General features: G+C 48.2%; 1 protein-coding gene across 2 annotated transcripts in view; it reads left to right on the forward strand.

Annotated features, from left to right (window-relative positions):
- Positions 1–19,419, forward strand: part of LOC123043485 (F-box/LRR-repeat protein 15) — a 31,087-nt gene extending 11,668 nt beyond the window's left edge. For both annotated transcript variants that reach the window (XM_044465951.1, XM_044465958.1), the window contains exons 12-17: positions 16,582–16,742; positions 16,846–17,044; positions 17,508–17,971; positions 18,065–18,128; positions 18,818–18,907; positions 18,995–19,419. In XM_044465951.1, the coding sequence (XP_044321886.1) occupies positions 16,582–16,742; positions 16,846–17,044; positions 17,508–17,971; positions 18,065–18,128; positions 18,818–18,907; positions 18,995–19,054 (1,038 nt within the window). In that variant the 3' untranslated portion in view covers positions 19,055–19,419. The remainder of the gene's footprint in view (positions 1–16,581; positions 16,743–16,845; positions 17,045–17,507; positions 17,972–18,064; positions 18,129–18,817; positions 18,908–18,994) is intronic.
- The last annotated feature ends 765 nt before the right edge of the window (positions 19,420–20,184 follow it).

Below are 20,184 nucleotides of genomic sequence, written 5' to 3' on the forward strand. Positions count from 1 at the left end.
AGAGGATCGTCCGCTACATAGCAGGGACCCTCGACCATGGCCTCCATTACCCTAGGTGCCCTGGGGCGGCACACTTCGTCGGGTACAGCGACAGCGACCACGCCGGCGACATCGACACCAGCAAGAGCACGAGCGGGATCCTCCTCTTCCTCGGTAAGTGTCTCGTGAGCTGGCAATCAGTCAAGCAGCAGGTGGTGGCCCTGTCCAGCTGTGAGGCTGAGTACATAGCGGCCTCCACCGCCTGTACTCAGGCGCTCTGGCTTGCTCGACTGCTTGGTGATCTTCTCGTTCAAGACACCAGAACGGTGCAGCTCCTGGTGGACAGCAAGTCCGCCCTGGCCCTGGCAAAGAACCCCGTGTTCCACGAACGGAGCAAGCACATCCGACTGAGGTATCACTTCATCTGCAGCTGTGTGGAAGAAGGGAGCATCGAGGCGAGCTACATCAACACCAAGGATCAGCTCGCAAACCTGCTCACCAAGCCCCTTGGGAGGGTCAAGTTCCTCGAACTTTGCTCCAGGATTGGGATGATTCAACTCTCCCACAAGATGACGTACAAGACTTAGGGGGAGAATGATGGATAAGTCTGTGTACTAGGGTCCTTGTGGGGCTGCAGCACATGGTCCTTGTGGCAGTTAGGAGGATAAAGTCCTGGACCATCAAGGACTGGCTGTTAGAATAGAGTTCTGTTCTTGACCATCAAGGACTGTCAGTTAGCATCTTAGACTAGCATCTTAGACTGGCATCTTAGCAGCATCTTAGCATATGCCTTGGCTGGCTAGCAGCCTATAAATATGTATCCCCAACCCCTCAGGTTGGCATGGCATTGTGTGAGAAATAAACCAACGAAAATTGTCTCAACTCTCCTAGTGTCATCCACAACTATCAATGCTCAGGCTGAAAGGTCTAACAGTTTGGTCTACCCCGGCCTCTCTTGACATTATCAACACGTTTTAGCTGTCCATTATGCACCGGAGGCTTGCGCTGAATATTCTCAAACCATCTCAGACGATGTTGGACAAGCTTCTCTTCAATCGGTGCTACCCCAACTCTATCTCGTATATTGTCTTTCAGGACCTGATCCTTCCTTGTGTGGCCACACATCCATCTCAACATGCGCGTCCTCCACTACACCTAGCTGTTGAACATGTCGCCTTTTAGTCGGCCAGCACTCATCGCCATACAACATTGCGGGTCAAATTGCTGTCCTATGGACCCGCCTTTTAGCTTTTGTGCCACTCTTGGCACAGAGAAACGCCAAAAGCTTGGCGCCACTTCAATCATTTGTCTTTGATTTGATGGCTCACATCTTCATCAATATCACTATCCTTCTGTAGCATTGACCCCAAATATCGAAAAGTGTCCTTCTGAGGTACTACCTGCCCATCAAAGCTAACCTCCTCTTCGTGCCTAGTAGTACTGAAACAACACCGCATGTACTCGGTTTTAGTTCTACTAATCCTAAAACCTTTTAATTCCAAAGTTTGTCTCCATAGCATCAACTTCCTATTAACCTCCATCCGACTATCATCGACTAGCACCACATCATCTGCAAAGGGCATACACCACTTGTATATATCCCTTGTGCTCATCCATCACCAAATCAAAACAATAGGGGCTCAAAGCTGACCCTTGGTGCATTCCTATTTTAATCGGAAAGTCATCAGTGTTGCCATCACTTGTTCTGACACTTGTCACAAAATTATCGTACATGTCTTTGATGAGGGTAATGTACTTTGTTGGGACTGTATTTCTCCAAGGCCCACCACATGGCATTTTGTGTTATCTTATCGTAGCCTTCTCCAAGTCAATGAACACCATATCTAGGTCCTTCTTTTGCTCCATGTATCTCTCCATAAGTTGTCGTGCCAGTCGTACCAAGAAAGTGGCTTCCATGGTCGACCTTCAGGCATGAAACCAAACTGATTTTTGGTCATGCTTGTCATTCTTAAGCGGTGCTCAATGACTCTCTCCCATAGCTTCATTGTATGGCTCATCGGCTTAATTCCACGGTAATTGGCACCATTTTGAACACCCCCCTTTTCTTGAAGATTGGTACTAATATACTCCGCCTCCATTTTTCTGGTATCTTATTTGCTCGAAAAATGAGATTGAAAAGCTTAGTTAACCATACTATCACTGTCTTCGAGGCCTCTCCACACCTCAATGGGGATACAATCAGGGCCCATCGCTTTGCCTCCTTTCATCCTTTTTAAAGCCTCCTGACCTTAGACTCCTGGATTTGCCGTACAAAACGCTTGCTAGTATCATCAAAGGAGTCGTCCAGTTCAATGGTAGAGCTCTCATTCTCTCCATTGAACAACTTGTGGAAGTACTCGTGTCATCCATGCTTAATTTCCTCGTCCTAAGAGTTGACCTGCTTCGTCCTTGGTGCATTTGACTTGGTCAACATCCCTCGTATTCCCCTCTCGGATCTTGGCCATCTTATAGTTGCCCCTTTCGCCTTCCTTCGTGTCTAAGCTCTCGTGGATTTCCTCATACACCCGATCCCTGCTTCACTCATAGCTCGCTTGCGGCCTTCTTTGCCACCTGGCACTTCTATGTTTTCTGCACTCCTATCCATGTGAAGGCATCTGAAACAATCTTTCTTCTCCTTAATAGCCTTCTGGACATCATCGTTCCACCATCAGGTATCTTTAGCTTCACTTCTACTTCCCTTGGACACCTTACGAATGCAAGTCGCCATCTTCATCCACATATTGTCTGCGTCATGTCCTTCCTCCCAAGGGCCCTCCTTAATGACCCTCTTCTTGAAAGCCTGAGCTACCTCCCCCCTTGAGTTTCCCCCACTTCGTTCTAGTGACTTTGGCGCGCTTATCCTGCTGGACATGAATCCGAAAGCGGAAGTCAGCCACCACAAGCTTATGCTGAGGGACAACACTCCCCAGGTATCACCTTACAATCTAGGCAAGCATGCCTGTCTTCTCTTCTTGAGAGGATGAAATCAATCTGGCTAGAGTGTTGACAACTACAAGTCATTAGATTCGATTCTCTTTTTAAAGAGGGTGTTAGCTACGATGATGTCGTAGGCTAGAGCCAAGCTTAAGGCATCTTATCCTTGATTCTTGATGCCATAGTCAAAGCCCCCATGCACCCCTTCAAAACCCGTGTTAGATGTACCCACATGGCCATGAGGTCTCCTCCTATGAAGAGCTTCTCGCCAATAGGTACACTCCTAACCATGTCCTCCAGGCCTTCCCAGAACTCTTGGTGTTCTCATTGTGGCCTACTTGAGGGGCATACACGCTTATAACATTGAGAACTAAGTCCCCTACCAGTTTGACCAGGATAAACCGGTTCCCAACTCCCCATGCCTCTTGACGTCTACTGCTCCATACTTGAGGCTCTTGTTGATCAAGATGTCCACTCCATTTCTGTTTGCAGTTGTTCCCGTGTACCACAGCTTGAAAAACTTGACGGCGGTGGTATAAATATGCAGCATGTATAAAGCTAAAATATAATTTGAAGACATGAGATCAAACTATTGCCCGTTTGTTGTCTGGCTCTCCTTTTCATTGATAAATGATCCTTAATTCCTCATCCATGGTCTTTGCCTCTTTGGAGCTTGCAAAATATTCCTGCATCATGTTCTCAACGCCAACATTGCCATCTGCCGGTAGATACTAGCTACCGCTGGCCATACGAGTCCCTTAAGTCTCTAGCAATTGCATCAGCACCTCAGCAATGATAGCAACTCAGCAAAGAAGAAAACCAGCTAGAAAGCAGCAAGCCAGCATTGGCAGCAGCATGAGAGGGAGGGGGCAGGGGAGAGATTAGGATGTGAGGGGGGTAACGAGTAGAGGTGGCAGCATGGTCGCTGGAGTGGAGGCACTGTGGCAGTGCCGTGCAAGGCATGCCTGATGGGGTCATGTACCTAGGGTAGGGTCACAGACCTGATCTAAGTACCCTGCCTAAGGACACCCTTAGAAGAGGTCACCTTCCAGTCGACCAACGAGAGACTCACTCGACTGACTTGAAGGACTCGACCACGAAGACTCACTCGACTACCGGGAGGTCAAAAGGCACTCTGTACTGCAACGGCCTGTAGTTAAGTAGACTTTATGATAGTTAAAGACACTTTATGTGGGGCGTTACCTGTAACGCCCCGGACTTAATACACCTTAAACCCTTCATTACGTGGGCTGGCTGGGGTCCTGGCGCACTTTATATAAGCCACCCCCCTCCACAGGCAGAAGGGTTCGGCACCCTGTAATTCATACACACATAATTCACTCGACCGCCTCCGGGCTCCGAGACGTAGGGCTTTTACTTCCTCCGAGAAGGGCCTGAACTCGTACATCCCTTGTGTTACAACCTCTCCATAGCTAGGACCTTGCCTCTCCATACCTACCCCCCACTCTACTGTCAGACTTAGAACCACGACAGTTGGCGCCCACCGTGGGGCAGGTGTTTTAGCGATTTTGTGGAGAAATTGCGGTTCTTCCGAGTACTTTTATCATGATGACTGCTGGAGTTTTGGTTGAGGGTCGAGAGATCTGTCTCGGTGCTCTCACCTTCGTCGCCGACGACTCCGCCTGGCTCCAGGAGGCTCCACTCGACGTCGATGCGCTCCCCGTCCGCGGTGCGACGCATTTTCGCGCATGTGTCCGCGGCGTTCTGCTGCGGCAACCGTCGACTCCGTATCGGTCGACTCCCCCATCGACCACCCTCCCGATCTTCCGCCAGCGCAAGCGCTCGGGCCGGTCGAGGCTTCAGCGGTGGGTGAGGCACGCGGTGGCTCGCCAGACGGCCACCACCCAAGTTGCGGCAATTGAGCCCGACGAATCTCTCTACGGCCTGTTCGATCTGTCGAGTGGCTCCGTAGAGACTGCATCCGAGTGCGATAGCAGTGATCCAGCGGCGGAAATCCTGATTGTCGACGGGCCCCGCAGTCCCCCTGGCTTCGCCCGTGATGGTGGGGCAGGCGACGGAGGCGACCCCGCACGAGACCACGAAGAGTACCAGCCCGAGTCACTCGACTCTCTGCAGAGAGAGGAACTTCGCCGCAGGAACGTGGATGCCCTGCGTACTCCCATCGCAGGAGAAACCCCCGAGGCTCGCGCCTTGGAGGAGGCATGTTTGGCCAATTTGGCCGAACGCACTCGACTGGAGAATCTTCAGCGAGCACTCGACGAGCGCGCGCGGCAACGAGTTTCCGACACCAGTCGACGTCAACTCTTCCCGCCGACTCAGGTATATCGAACCCCAATCCAAAATTTAGCAGCTGCGACCCGTATAGCAGAGTCCAGCCAGCCCTCAGTCGGAAGCTGGCAGAGGCTTGATGCAGATCAGGGATCTGCTCCGGGCAGCAGGAGATCAGAATTCGACCGTGTCGCAGTCGCGCAACAGAATTCACAGTCGATCCGTCGCTGCGAATACGGTTCAGTCGGCTCACAGCCCCAGATCGCCTCCGCGGCGTGAAGGGCGCGAGAATCGGCGAGAGCAATATGGTGACCGACTCGACCGAGATGATAGGCGTCGAGTGCCCAATTCCCCTCCGAGGGGTGGGTCTTACACTCCTCGGCAGCAAGATGACAGGCGTCAGCCCAGTACGGGGCGAAGAGTTCCAGTCGACCCCCGAGAACCAGGCTTCGACGCGCGATCCATTATCGTGCAAGGTTTGGTCGACCGGAACAGAGCCCATCGAGGTGGACTCGACAGAGATGCGCCCACAAGCAGTCGAGTGCATGTTTCTGGTCCTGAATGTTTCAGCAGAGCCATCAGAGCCGCAGTTATCCCTCCCAATTTCAGGTTGGCAACAGGAGTCAGCAAGTTCACTGGCGAGTCTAAGCCTGAAACTTGGCTTGAGGACTACCGAGTGGCAGTTCAGATTGGTGGTGGGAACGACGAGGTGGCCATGAAGCATTTGCCCCTCATGCTGAAAGGTTCTGCCAGGGCATGGTTGACTCAATTACCTCCTAGCAGCATTTACACTTGGGAAGATCTGTCCCGAGTGTTCATCAGAACGTTTGAAGGAACTTGCAAGCGACCGGCTGGATTGACGGAGCTGCAAGTCTGCGTGCAGAAGAACAATGAGACTCTCAGAGAGTATATTCAGATATGGATCACTTTGCACCATATTGTGGAGAATGTGTCTGATCATCAGGCAGTCTGCGCCTTTAAGGATGGTGTCAAGAACAGAGAATTAAGTTTGAAATTTGGTCGATCCGGTGACATGATCTTGAGTCGGATGATGGAAGAAGAAGACCGACTCCGAAGCGGCAAGCACAAGCCGAGTCAGTCGGAAAAGGGAAACACCAGTCGGAAACAGAAGCGGAAGGCTGAACCGGCAGCTCTTAGAGAGGCTCTGGCCGTGACTCAGGGAAAGTTTAAAGGTAAACCAAAAGGATCCTGGAACCCTAAGAAGTTGAAGGATAAAGAAGGGAACGACGTGATGGATATGCCGTGTCACATCCACACGAAGAAAGACGAAGAGGGGAATATCATCTACCCGAAGCATACCACTCGCCAATGTCGACTCCTGATCCAGCAGTTTCAGGGAAAACAGTCTAAGAACAAGGAGAAGGAGTCGGACAAGCCCGCAGACAAAGAGGACAGTGAGGAAGGATATCCACATATCAACTCCACTCTGATGATCTTTGCAGATGTGGAAAGCAATAGTCGATTGAAAGTCATTAACCGAGAGGTGAACATGGTCGCCCCAGCAAAAGCAAATTATCTGAGATGGTCCCAAACACCCATCACATTCGACCAATCTGATCACCCGACTCATATTGCCACCCCTGGGAGGCAAGCTTTGGTGGTCGATCCAGTTGTCGAAGGCACTCGACTGACAGAAGTGCTGATGGACGGTGGTAGTGGGCTGAATTTGTTGTATGCAGACACGCTGAAAGGAATGAGCATTCCGATGTCTCTATTGAGCACCAGTAACATGAGCTTTCATGGAGTTATACCAGGAAAGAAAGCCGAGTCACTCGGCCAAATAGCTCTGGACGTGGTGTTTGGTGATTCGAAACATTTTCGCAAAGAGAAGTTGACGTTTGAGGTCGTGGATTTTCAGAGTGCATATCATGCCATTTTGAGGAGACCAGCTTATGCACGGTTCATGGCTCGACCATGTTACGTGTACCTCAAATTGAAGATGCCCGGCCCCAAAGGAGTGATCACTGTCACCGGTGATCGGAAAAAGGCAGAAGAGTGCTTTCAGAAGGGCTCAAAGATTGCCGATTCCCAGGTGACAGCGGTCGAGTTTGAAGAATACAAGCAAAACGCAGATCCGAGTGATTTGCTGCGATCCAAGAAACCCGCCACAGAATCTGCATTTCAGTCGTCCGGTGAGACGAAGCCTGTTCACATTCACCCGACCGACCCCGATGCAGCCCCGACCCACATCTCCACAACACTCGACCCGAAATAGGAAGAAGCGCTCATCCAGTTCCTCCGTGAGAACTGGGACATTTTTGCATGGAAGCCCGCTGACATGCCAGGTGTTCCCAAGGGACTGACTGAGCATCGCCTAAGAGTCGACTCATCAGCAAAACCAGTCAAAGAACATCTTCGGCGGTCCGCCGTCCAGAAGAGAAAAGCCATTGGTGAGGAAGTGGCTCGACTGTTGGCGGCAGGATTTATCCGAGAGATATACCACTCCGAGTGGCTCGCTAATGTCGTCATGGTTCCCAAGAAGGACAAATCGCTCCGAATGTGCATTGATTTCAAGCACATCAACCGGGCCTGCCCGAAAGATCATTTTCCTCTCCCTCGCATAGATCAAATTGTTGACTCGACCGCGGGATGCGAGAGATTGTCTTTTCTAGACGCCTACTCCGGGTACCACCAGATCCGTCTGTACGGACCCGACGAGGTAAAAACAGCTTTCATCACTTCATTCGGGTGCTTCTGCTATATCACCATGCCATTCGGCCTCAAGAATGCCGGAGCCACATTTATGCGAATGATTCAGAAGTGTCTACTCACTCAAATCAGTCGGAATGTGGAAGCGTATATGGATGATATCGTCGTCAAGTCACGAAAAGGTTCCGACCTGCTCGCTGACCTCGCCGAAACATTTGCCAACCTCAGAAGGTATGATATCAAGCTTAATCCATCAAAGTGCACATTTGGAGTTCCTGGTGGCAAGTTACTCGGTTTTCTCGTTTCCGAGCGAGGAATCGACGCTAATCCAGAGAAGATCGGCACTATTCTCCGAATGAAACGCCCTGTGCGAGTGCACGATGTCCAGAAGCTTACTGGATGCTTGGCCGCATTAAGTCGATTCATCTCATGACTCGGTGAAAAGGCATTGCCTCTTTACCGACTGATGAAGAAGGCAGACAAGTTCGAGTGGACTCCAGAAGCTGATGCAGCGTTTGCCGAGCTAAAAGCTCTGCTCTCCACTCAGCCGGTGCTTGCTGCTCCAATCAGCAAAGAGCCTCTGTTGCTCTATATCGCAGCCACAGGACAAGTCGTCAGTACTGTGCTTACGGTCGAGCAGGAAGAAGAAGGAAAAGCTCTCAAAGTTCAGCGCCCAGTGTATTATTTGTCTGAAGTCTTGACTCCATCCAAGCAGAGATATCCTCATTATCAGAAGCTTGTGTATGGAATATACATGACCACAAAGAAGGTTGCTCATTATTTCTCTGATCATTCCATCACAGTCGTCAGCGACGCTCCACTATCAGAGATTTTGCACAACAGAGATGCAACCAGTCGAGTGGCTAAATGGGCGATTGAACTTCTTCCCCTTGATATCAAGTTTGAGGCAAAGAAAGCCATTAAGTCCCAGGCAATAGCAGATTTCCTCGCCGAGTGGATTGAACAGCAGCAGCCGACTGAAGTTCACTCGGAGCATTGGACCATGTTCTTTGATGGCTCTAAGATGTTGAATGGTTCCGGTGCTGGGGTTGTCCTGGTTTCCCCCAGAGGAGATAAGCTCAGATATGTGCTCCAGATTCACTTTGATTCCTCCAACAATGAGGCAGAATATGAGGCCCTCTTATATGGGTTGCGCATGGCCATTTCACTCGGCGTCCGTCGCCTGATGGTTTATGGCGACTCGGATTTAGTGGTCAACCAAGTGATGAAGGAGTGGGACGTGAGAAGCCCAGCCATGACTGGATACTGCAGTGCAGTAAGGAAGTTGGAAAAGAAGTTCGAGGGGTTGGAGCTCCATCATATACCCCGACTGAAAAATCAAGCAGCTGATGATCTAGCAAAGATAGGTTCCAAGAGAGAAGCCATTCCGAGTGGTGTGTTCTTGGAGCATATACACACTCCGTCAGTCAAAGAAGATCCTTTCACCGAAGAAGCTCCACAGCCCAAGAGTGCCACAGATCCGACTGAGGTTGAAGTCCCAGCGGTGGTCGACTTGATCATGGAGGTCTTGGTGGTCATTCCCGACTGGACAGTTTCATATATCGCGTATATCCTGAGAAAAGAGCTTCCGGAGGATGAGGAAGAGGCTCGACAGATCGTCCGTCGATCTAAGGCCTTTACCGTAATCAAAGGACAATTATACAGAGAAAGCGCGACTGGAGTTGGTCAGAAGTGCATAACACCAGAAGAAGGTCGACTCATCCTCAATGATATCCACTCGGGGACCTGTGGCCATCATGCGTCCTCTCGGACCATCGTGGCCAAAGCATACCGAGCCGGATTTTACTGGCCAAAGGCGAATGAGATGGCAAAGGAGATAGTGGATAAGTGCGAGGGATGTCAGTTCTACTCGAATATATTGCACAAGCCTGCATCAGCCTTGAAGACCATTCCACTCGTCTGGCCTTTCGCAGTATGGGGGTTGGACATGGTCGGTCCTTTGAGAACAGGGCGAAGTGGCTTCACGCATGTACTGGTGGCAGTCGACAAGTTCACCAAGTGGATCGAGGCTAAACCAATCAAGAACCTTGACGCCGGTGCTGCTGTTAGCTTCATCAGAGAACTAATATTCAGATATGGAGTCCCGCACAGCATCATTACGGATAATGGGTCGAATTTTGACTCGGAGGAATTCAGAGATTTCTGTAACTCTCAAGGCACACGAGTCGACTATGCTTCAGTCGCTCATCCGCAGTCGAATGGACAAGCAGAACGAGCCAATGGCCTGATTCTCAAGGGACTGAAACCCCGACTGATGCGTGATCTCAAGCATGCAGCTGGAGCTTGGGTCGACGAACTTCCCTCGGTGCTTTGGGGACTGAGGACCACACCTAATCGGTCGACCGGAAGAACTCCATTCTTCTTGGTCTACGGAGCTGAAGCAGTCTTGCCGAGTGATCTTCTCCACAATGCTCCTCGAGTTGAAATCTACAACGAAGCAGAAGCTGAACAAGCGCGGTAGGACGCAGTCGACCTTTTAGAGGAAGAAAGGGAGATGGCTCTGATCCGGTCGACCATCTACCAACAAGATTTGCGTCGTTTCCACGCCAGAAATGTGAGAGGTCGAGCCTTCCAAGAAGGAGATTTAGTTCTCCGAGTGGATCAGAAGAAACAACACAAGCTTGCTCCTTCTTGGGAAGGACCCTTCATCGTCACCAAAGTTCTCCACAACGGGGCGTACCGTCTCTACAACGTCGAGCATAATATCGACGAGCCCCGAGCTTGCAACGCGGAACTACTCCGCCCATTTTACACTTAAGTTTTATCACTCGGATGAGTTGCAATAAAGTACTTCTGTAGTTCATGGACCTCAAAATAATAGTGTCATAGTTCCTCCATAATTTTTGTCACTTTTTATTTTGTCCAATTAAATTTTCCCCCAGCGGGTGACTTAGCCGCGAATCCGTTTCGCCTAAGTTTGTAAAAAATCCTACCGAGTGGTGAGCCAGACTCCCACTCGGAGGCTTAGCTGCGAATCCGTTTCGCCTAAGTTATCGAAAATCCTACCGAGTGGTGAGCTAGACTCCCACTCGGAGGCTTAGCTGCGAATCCGTTTCGCCTAAGTTATCGAAAATCCTACCGAGTGAAGAGCAAACCTCTCACTCGGGGGCTTAGCTGCAGTCCAAGTACTCGCCTAAGTTATGAAAATCCTACCGAGTGATAAGCCAGACTTCCACTCGGGGGCTTAGCTGCAGTCCAAGTACTCGCCTAAGTTATGAAAATCCTGCCGAGTGATAAGCCAGACTTCCACTCGGAGGCTTAGCTGCAGTCCAAGTACTCGCCTAAGTTATGAAAATCCTACCGAGTGAAGAGCAAACCTCTCACTCGGAGGCTTAGCTGCAGTCCAAGTACTCGCCTAAGTTATGAAAATCCTACCGAGTGATAAGCCAGACTTCCACTCGGAGGCTTAGCTGCAGCCCAGTGCTCGCCTAAGTTATCAAAAATCCTACCGAGTGAAGAGCAAACCTCTCACTCGGGGGCTTAGCTGCAGCCCAGTGCTCGCCTAAGATATAAAAACCCTGCCGAGTGAAGAGCAAACCTCTCACTCGGGGGCTTAGCTGCAGCCCAGCGCTCACCTAAGTGGATTAAGGAATAAGTCGATTGCAGTAAGCGTCCTGCTTTGAACCTGCAAAAGACATTTTGAGCCAAGAGCAATCATATTCAAACGACAAATTCAAGTTCGGATCGATACCTAAAGGAACCGGAAGTGCTCAGGCGCTAAGCCCGTTAAGGTTTATCGGTTACAATTCCACTCGGCATACCGAAGCAAATTTAAAGCGTCGAGCTTAGAAGAAGTTTTTTACCCCTCCTGTGGAGGGCTGGAAGGTGCAACAAACTCATCAAGATCAATCCCATCTGCGATCCGAGTGGCAGCCGCAAGGAAAGTTTCCATAAAGGACCTGAAGTCGTGTTTCTTGGTGTTGGCCACTCGGAGGGCCGCCAGCTTGTCTTCTCGCGCATCTTTGCAGTGAACTCGGGCCAGACACAGAGCAACATCTGCACCGCACCGAGCCGAGGATTTTTTCCACTCCTGCACTCGACCAGGGATCGTGTTCAAGCGAGCCATCAGCGACTCGAGGTCGTTCTGAAGTGTCTCCCCGGGCCAGAGCGTCGAGTCGATGCGAGATGTGGCGACCTTCAGCCTTGCAAGATAGTCCACGACAGCTGCAACACGGGACTCCAGTCGGAAAACATTCATGGCAACTTCGTCATCCATCGGAGAATTGACGGGGTCAAGGTTTGGTTCCAGCCGGCTAGTTTCTTCTTCAAAGTTTTGACAAAATTCTGCAAGGACGATCACCGAGTCAAGGCGATGGTCGAATGGAAAAACCACAGTTGGAAATGATCGCCGAGCATAGAGATTTACCTTCAAGCATAAGAAACAGCTTCTTGGCAAGACCATTCAGGAAGGCCTCCAGATCTTTTTTCTTCCCAAGAGCAGCTTTCAGATTGGCATTTTCTTGCTCAAGCTTGGCGACTGAAGCTAACTTCTCGTCAACAAGCTTGATCTTCTCAGCTAGTTCAAGGTCCTTCTTCCGTTCGGCCTCCCTCACCTTATCTGCAAGTTACAGCAAGATCAGATTTTGAAACAAATAAAGGGAAAAAGCAGTCGTCAAGGTCTCACCAAACATACCTTCGGTCTCCTTCTTTGCCTTCGTCAGATTCTCCTGAACCAGCTTCAAATTCAGCTCGAACTGAATGTGCTTGTTTTCCAGCTCAGAGTAGCGAGCCACAAGATCACAGGAGTTCTGTGAAGAACCAATCGACTTAAATGTCAAATATAATTCACTTCCGAGTGAAAAAGGAAAAATCACGCGTTTCTAAGACTACAGCCGAATACGAGCATTCGATCGTAGTCTCGGGGACTACACCCAGTGGGTGCACTCAGCGTGCCCCCACTAATCGACCAGTCGAAGACAGAGTTGACCAGTCGACCAGAGTCGACCAGTCGACCTCAAAAAAAAAAACAAGATGTATTCTTTAAGACTGTAACCGACTGCCAGCAGTCGACCACAGTCTCGGGGACTACACCCAGTGGGTGCACTCAGCATGCCCCCACCGGTTTGCGAAATCCATTCGCCGTAGTCGAATGACGGAGAGACTGAAATTATAAAGCCTAAGGCCGACTGCCAGCAGTCGACCTTAGCCTTGGGGACTACACCCAGCGGGTGCACTCAGCGTGCCCCCGCTTACACGGAGTTTAAATCGACACACCCAGTGGGTGACTACTATAAATTCTGGAAAGAAAAGTTTTTTGATAGCATATCCTAACAGAACAAGTGGTGGTCGACTGACATGAACATTCCTTTGAAGGGCGGAACTGGCGTCGTAAGCTGCCTAGCTCGCATCCCGGATGGTCTTCAACTGCTCCATCATGATCCCTGCCTGGCGTATCGCCTCCTTCGCGGCGCCAGCTTGGTCCTCTGGGACGTGGTGCGTCGTGAAGAGGGAGGGCTGCGGAGCATTCGTCAGCGGATCTGCGAAGGACACAGTGTGTCGAGTGGTGTTCTCCTCCTCCGCGACCAGAGTCTCAGGCACCGTCACATCCTGGGGCACCCTCCTGGCAGACGCTTTCCTTCTCATTCTGTGCTTTAGTGGTTCCTCGTCTTCATCATCATCAGGGAGAGTGATAACAACATTGGATGGAGCTACAGAAAAGAATCAGAATTAGAGATCATGAGTCAGTCGACTAGAAACGGTGTTAAGAGTATAATACCAGGTTTTGAGGTTGCTGCGTCCTCCATCGCATGGTCGTCAGCCCGGGCTGAGGTCTCAGAAGTAGCAGCACTGCAACTCCAAAGAGTCAGTCGACTAACTCCAGCGCCAACCAGAGATAAAGTTCACACAAAACAAGAAGATGTGAGCAATATGATTACCCTGATGTGGTGGGGATGGACACCTTCATCTTCGGCAGGTGCTTGGTCGGCTTTGACGGGGCCGCCCTGGGCTGCTTCGGCGCCTTTTCAGTCGGCGCCGGAGAGGTGGTCCGGGGGCGTTTGGTCGACTGAGTAACAGTCGCGACCCCCTCGCCGCGTTCAGTCGCAGGGTCATGGACAAGTTTCGACCGCCTTTCCGAGCGCGGTGGTGCGACCTCCTCCTCCTCCTCCTCTTCCCCGTTCTCATCGTCATCATCATCATCGTCATCGTCATCATCATCGGCCTCGGCGGCGTCCGAGTCCCACTCCTCCTCCTGGCTCTCGCCCCCGCTCGCTTCGCCCTCCTCAGTCGGAGCTTGCGCTCCGTTGGGCATCGAGTACAGTTCAGTGAGGGCCTGAGGGACAACAAGACAAAGATCAGTCGACCGATCAGCAGAGAAAACAGAAATAAATACGACAAAAATACAATGGGAAGTGGAGCAGACATACCTTGTTTGGGTCACTGTGGCAGTCGAGTGGAGGAATCCTTCTGGCTCCGCGAGGGTTATCCTTGTTCCCAGTAACAGCGGCCATCCACCTTTCCAGAGTGGCATCGTCGACTGTTTCTGGGTTGACCCGAGTCACGTCCTCAGTCCCACAGTACAACCACATGCAATGGCTCCGGAACTGAAGAGGCTGGATTCGGCGCCTAAGGAAAACTTTCAGGAGATCCATACCCGTCACTCCCTCCCGAACCAACTGAACTACTCGCTCCATCAGCATCTTCACGTCAGCTTTCTCCTCCGGAATCAACTTCAGAGAGGAGGGTTTGTTCACTCGGTCCATGATAAATTGAGGAAGTCCACTCGACTGCCCCGGCGTCGACTCATCCTGGCAGTAGAACCAGGTCGACTGCCAGCCTCTGACCGACTCGGGAAACGTCATGGCTGGGAAGGTGCTCTTGTTCCTCACTTGGATCCCCAGGCCTCCACACATTTGGACCACTCGGGTTCTTTCGTCGCCTGGACTCGCCTTCTTCACGGTTTGAGAGCGACATGTGAATATGTGCTTGAACAAGCCCCAATGCGGTCGACAACTCAGAAAACTCTCACACATGGACACAAACTCCCCAGGTATCACCTTACAATCTAGGCAAGCATGCCTGTCTTCTCTTCTTGAGAGGATGAAATCAATCTGGCTAGAGTGTTGACAACTACAAGTCATTAGATTCGATTCTCTTTTTAAAGAGGGTGTTAGCTACGATGATGTCGTAGGCTAGAGCCAAGCTTAAGGCATCTTATCCTTGATTCTTGATGCCATAGTTAAAGCCCCCATGCACCCCTTCAAAACCTGTGTTAGATGTACCCACATGGCCATGAGGTCTCCTTCTATGAAGAGCTTCTCGCCAATAGGTACACTCCTAACCATGTCCTCCAGGCCTTTCCAGAACTCTTGGTGTTCTCATTGTGGCCTACTTGAGGGGCATACACGCTTATAACATTGAGAACTAAGTCCCCTACCAGTTTGACCAGGATAAACCGGTTCCCAACTCCCCATGCCTCTTGACGTCTACTGCTCCATACTTGAGGCTCTTGTTGATCAAGATGTCTACTCCATTTCTGTTTGCAGTTGTCCCCATGTACCACAGCTTGAAAAACTTGACAGCGGTGGTATAAATATGCAGCATGTATAAAGCTAAAATATAATTTGAAGACATGAGATCAAACTATTGCCCGTTTGTTGTCTGGCTCTCCTTTTCATTGATAAATGATCCTTAATTCCTCATCCATGGTCTTTGCCTCTTTGGAGCTTGCAAAATATTCCCACATCATGTTCTCAACGCCAACATTGCCATCTGCCGGTAGATACTAGCTACCGCTGGCCATACGAGTCCCTTAAGTCTCTAGCAATTGCATCAGCACCTCAGCAATGATAGCAACTCAGCAAAGAAGAAAACCAGCTAGAAAGCAGCAAGCCAGCATTGGCAGCAGCATGAGAGGGAGGGGGCAGGGGAGAGATTAGGATGTGAGGGGGGTAACGAGTAGAGGTGGCAGCATGGTCGCTGGAGTGGAGGCACTGTGGCAGTGCCGTGCAAGGCATGCCCTCTTGAGCAGAACGCTGGAGTGGTGGGGTTGGCACGGTGCGACTAGATGTGGAGGATTCCAGCAAGCAAGAATATGCAGGCCACACTGGGGGAGGTGGGCAGACAAGCTCAGGAGAGATGCCAACATGGTTGTTTTTTTTTTGGAGGGGGGGGGGGGGGGGGGGGACACTGGGGCAATGAGTGACGGCTGGCTGCCTGGCAGGATACCTTTTAGCCTAGGATTAGCTTCGTACTGGTCCTTGCCTGATCTGAACGTATCCCATGTGCATCCCAGCCATATTTCTTATTCTGCTTAATAATTTTCAACAAAAAGCGGGATACTTGGGGATGCGCATGACGAGGACACTACCTCCATGTCACCGTATTGGAGCTTCGGAGTTGCAGTTATTATTATTATTGAACTTATAATTTTATTTGTCAGTTTAACCGTGTGAGGAGCTTGCAGAGGCTGTTTGGACACTGCCCCATGTTGGTGTATTGGTGCTTTAGGTGCACAGTTGTTTTGCTGAGCTTATAATTTCATTTGCCTGTTTACCCTTGTGAGGAACCTTGCAGAGGCTGTTTGATTTGTTATTTCGCTACATAGGCGGGTGGTTACTGATGCTTCAGAGGGTGGTTTTGTCTGTTCGATTTTTGTGGAAAGATATATTTGTGAAATAAATGTTGAAGCAAACCATTGTAGACAATTGGAAAAACGAGCTTCTCTTTTTAATTATTACCTAGCTAAATAAATATATCTCTATGTTCTGATACTTACTTATTTTCTAGGTTGGTCTTGAATCCCTAAACCTTGGAATTTGTCCAAAGTTGAGTGTTCTACGCATAGAGGCCCCAAATATGTCTATATTGGAGCTGAAGGGCTGTGGTGTCCTTTCTGAGGCTTCAATTAATTGTCCTTGCTTGATATCTTTAGATGCCTCTTTCTGCAGGTTGTACCGTGCTTCTGAATTTCTCCTGAACATTTTCTAATTAAAGCAAACTGCTAAACATTATTTGCTGGTATTAATGGTTTCTGTACTATTTTGTGTTCAGACAGCTTATGGATGATTCGCTGTCCCAAACAGCAGAAGCATGTCCTCTTATTGAACATCTTATATTGTCTTCATGTTTATCCATTGACGTCCGTGGATTGTCTTCTCTGCATTGCCTTCAGAAGCTGGCCTTGCTTGACCTATCATATACATTTTTGATGAACTTGAAGCCGGTTTTTGACAGTTGTCTGCAGTTGAAGGTACCTGATTCGGGTTTCTTTTTAAAATATTTTTTTGTTGTCATGCAGCATATGGCAAATGCAAAATCTTATTGAACTGGACTTGCTAATGTTATACACACGGCAATTGACGCCATTCTTTGTAATACTTGTATATTAAGACATCACACCATATGCCATATGTTCATTCTTTCGTCGATATGTTGTTATATTGTACATCAAGAAATTGTTCCCCATCTATGTGGTACCATAGGGAAGATGGTGTGATGAGTGTATTCTCTGCAACATTTATTAGTAGGAGTCATGGCAATTCATTTCTATTCTATCTTCTTGTGAACTGGTCCAGCATTTAGGGTTTTCTAATATGTGATGCTGTTACCATAATGGTACATGGACGAGTAGATATGTAATATGTCATGGTAAAATGAAATTACTCTGTTCTTACCGTATCTTTTTTTTTTTGGGGGTGGGGGGGGGGGGGCAGGTCTTGAAACTTTCAGCTTGCAAGTATCTCAGTGATTCATCTCTGGAACCACTCTACAGAGAGGGTGCTCTACCGATGCTCGTTGAGCTAGATCTGTCCTACTCGTCCATTGGGCAGACTGCAATAAAAGAGCTTCTTGCGTGTTGTACAAATTTGGTTAATGTGAACTTAAACGGATGTACGAACTTGCATGAATTGGTATGTGGATCAGACTATTGCCGGTCCGGTGACATGCCAGTTGATGCTTTCCCCCCTGATTCTGCACCAGACAAGACCAAAGAGATCAGGGAGAGTTCGGATTGTCAGCTTGAAGTTCTCAACTGTACTGGTTGTCCAAATATTAAGAAAGTTGTTATTCCTTCAACGGCCAACTATCTGAATTTGTCTAAGATCAACCTTAATTTGTCTGCAAACTTGAAGGAAGTAGATTTGAAGTGCTCCAATCTTTACAATTTAAATTTGAGGTGATGCTAACGTCAATTTTTGTACTGTCCTAAGTTTGTCTTTTCAACATCTTTTGCTCTTACACTTTATACTATTCTATTTTTTTTTTGCAGCAATTGTAACTCACTGGAGATTCTGAAGCTTGATTGCCCAAGATTGGCTAACCTCCAACTTTTGGTACTTTTCTTAATGCAACTCTCACCTGAACTTATTGCGAGCATGTATGATCTCTTAGTGTATAGGAAATTCAGGGATTAAATTTAATGCTGCTTCTGTTGATTGTATTGATGGTGTTTGTTCTAATTCTTGAAAGCATGATTATACCAAATTATCTGTTATTCTTCATTTTTACCCATTCTTTTCGATGATCGCCTTTTAGCCTTTATGTTGTAATAAGGTGTAAATGGTTTTACTGTTAATTTCAGAGTATGAGTTTGCAGTAACAAAAAAAGTATCTAATTTATTTATCTTTTACAATAATTAACAGACCTGTAGATTATCCTCTGGTGACATGAATGAGGAGGTCCTGATACTTTTCTACACTTGCTAATTCCTTACAGCCGATGCCATCATTATTAGTCATCTTACCCAGGATGTGAATGTATCTACAACTTAAAAGTAGCATTTATGTATGTTGTATCTCATACTGTGCTAAGTAATGATTAGCCCCTCCTTTCTTCCTCGGTCAAATACTTAAAATTTGTAAATGGACCTCGTAGGCTTAGACAAGCTTCTGTCTAAACAAACTATTTATATGGCGCAAAACTTTGAAATATTGATAATTGTAACAGATAGGCTAAACATGTCATGTCTGTGCTTCATCTAGTATTATTAAATATACTTTATTCTTCCAATATGACTTATAGGCATGCACAATGTTGCAAGAGGATGAACTGAAATCTGCACTATCCTTTTGCGGTGCATTGGAGATCCTCAATGTGCACTCTTGTCCACAAGTAAGCTTTAATATTTGCTGTGCACTACTAGTCTAATCATGTGTATGAATTTCCTTGTTCTAAGTAGCCCCTTTTATTTCTCAACAGATAAACACGCTGGATTTTGGCAGGCTACAGGCTGTTTGCCCAACTCTCAAGCGCATCTAGAGCAGCCTCATCGCATAGTATGAAGGATTCTGGTCTTCTTAATGGACTCTAGTAAATAGTCCAGATTTGAAACAGAAAAGGCCATTGTTGTCTTGTACATATGCAGCACCGCCAATATATTGCATGGCTGCATTTATTAGGGAGCCAGGGCTGACATGAAACCTGTTCTTCCAATCGATTTCTTGTGCTGAATCTAGTTGTATTTGCTTCTGACATGGAAACCGCACTTCCTAGTTTGTATTTGCTTCTGAGGTGCAGCGATGGAGTAAGCAGATCTGTATTTATATGAATGAATAACCATCATGTTTGGATCGTTGATGCTGTATGCTTCATTGATGACATGGGAAACATGGGAAATTACACCAGATTCTATGGTTCTCTCGTAAGGCGCGGTCTTTGTCAATCTGTCTCAACTGTGACGATGCGACTGAGACATTTCCACCTGTCGGCTGCTGTGCTGTGAACTCTTACTAAAAAACCTGGCGTACTTGATCCAAGAGCATTAGTTGTGTCACTTGTCTCCTTGAAAATTGAGTAACTAATAAATGCTGTTGCGTAAAAAAGTGTTTTCTTTAAAGGTTGCAAGACCTGCGTAGAGCGCTGATAATTGATACTTAACACAGGTCACACGCCCATACCCCCACCCGCACCCCTTTTTTTTAAGGGAAAGCCTTCATGGCTAGCTTTATTAATTATTAAATAATACCTCCTCCGTTTCAGTTTACAAGTCCCACGTGTATACCTAGATTGCCAATTTTATCACACTAATATAAATTATATAACACAAAAATTACACCGTTTGAAAATAGAACATCTAAAGTTTATATTGGTATATTTTTTGTAATATATAACTTGTATTAGGTAGATCAAATTGACGATCTAGGAATACGCGCATGCCTTGTAAACTGAGAGAGAGGAAGTACTAAATAATGCTTAGATTGTCTGCTAATGATTTAGCAATAAACACCGGGGTGCATCAATACACAGAGAAGGATTGTTCGCATGCCCCCACTCAGCTAGCTCACGAGCAACTACATTAGACTATATTACAATGCTCGATAGTAACCTTCCCGAAATCTCTCAACATCTCTCTGCAATTATCTATAATTGGAGCCGCCACCATAGAATAT

The sequence above is a fragment of the Triticum aestivum genome, chromosome 1A (genome assembly GCF_018294505.1).
Source record: "Triticum aestivum cultivar Chinese Spring chromosome 1A, IWGSC CS RefSeq v2.1, whole genome shotgun sequence".
Classification (NCBI taxonomy): domain Eukaryota; kingdom Viridiplantae; phylum Streptophyta; class Magnoliopsida; order Poales; family Poaceae; genus Triticum; species Triticum aestivum.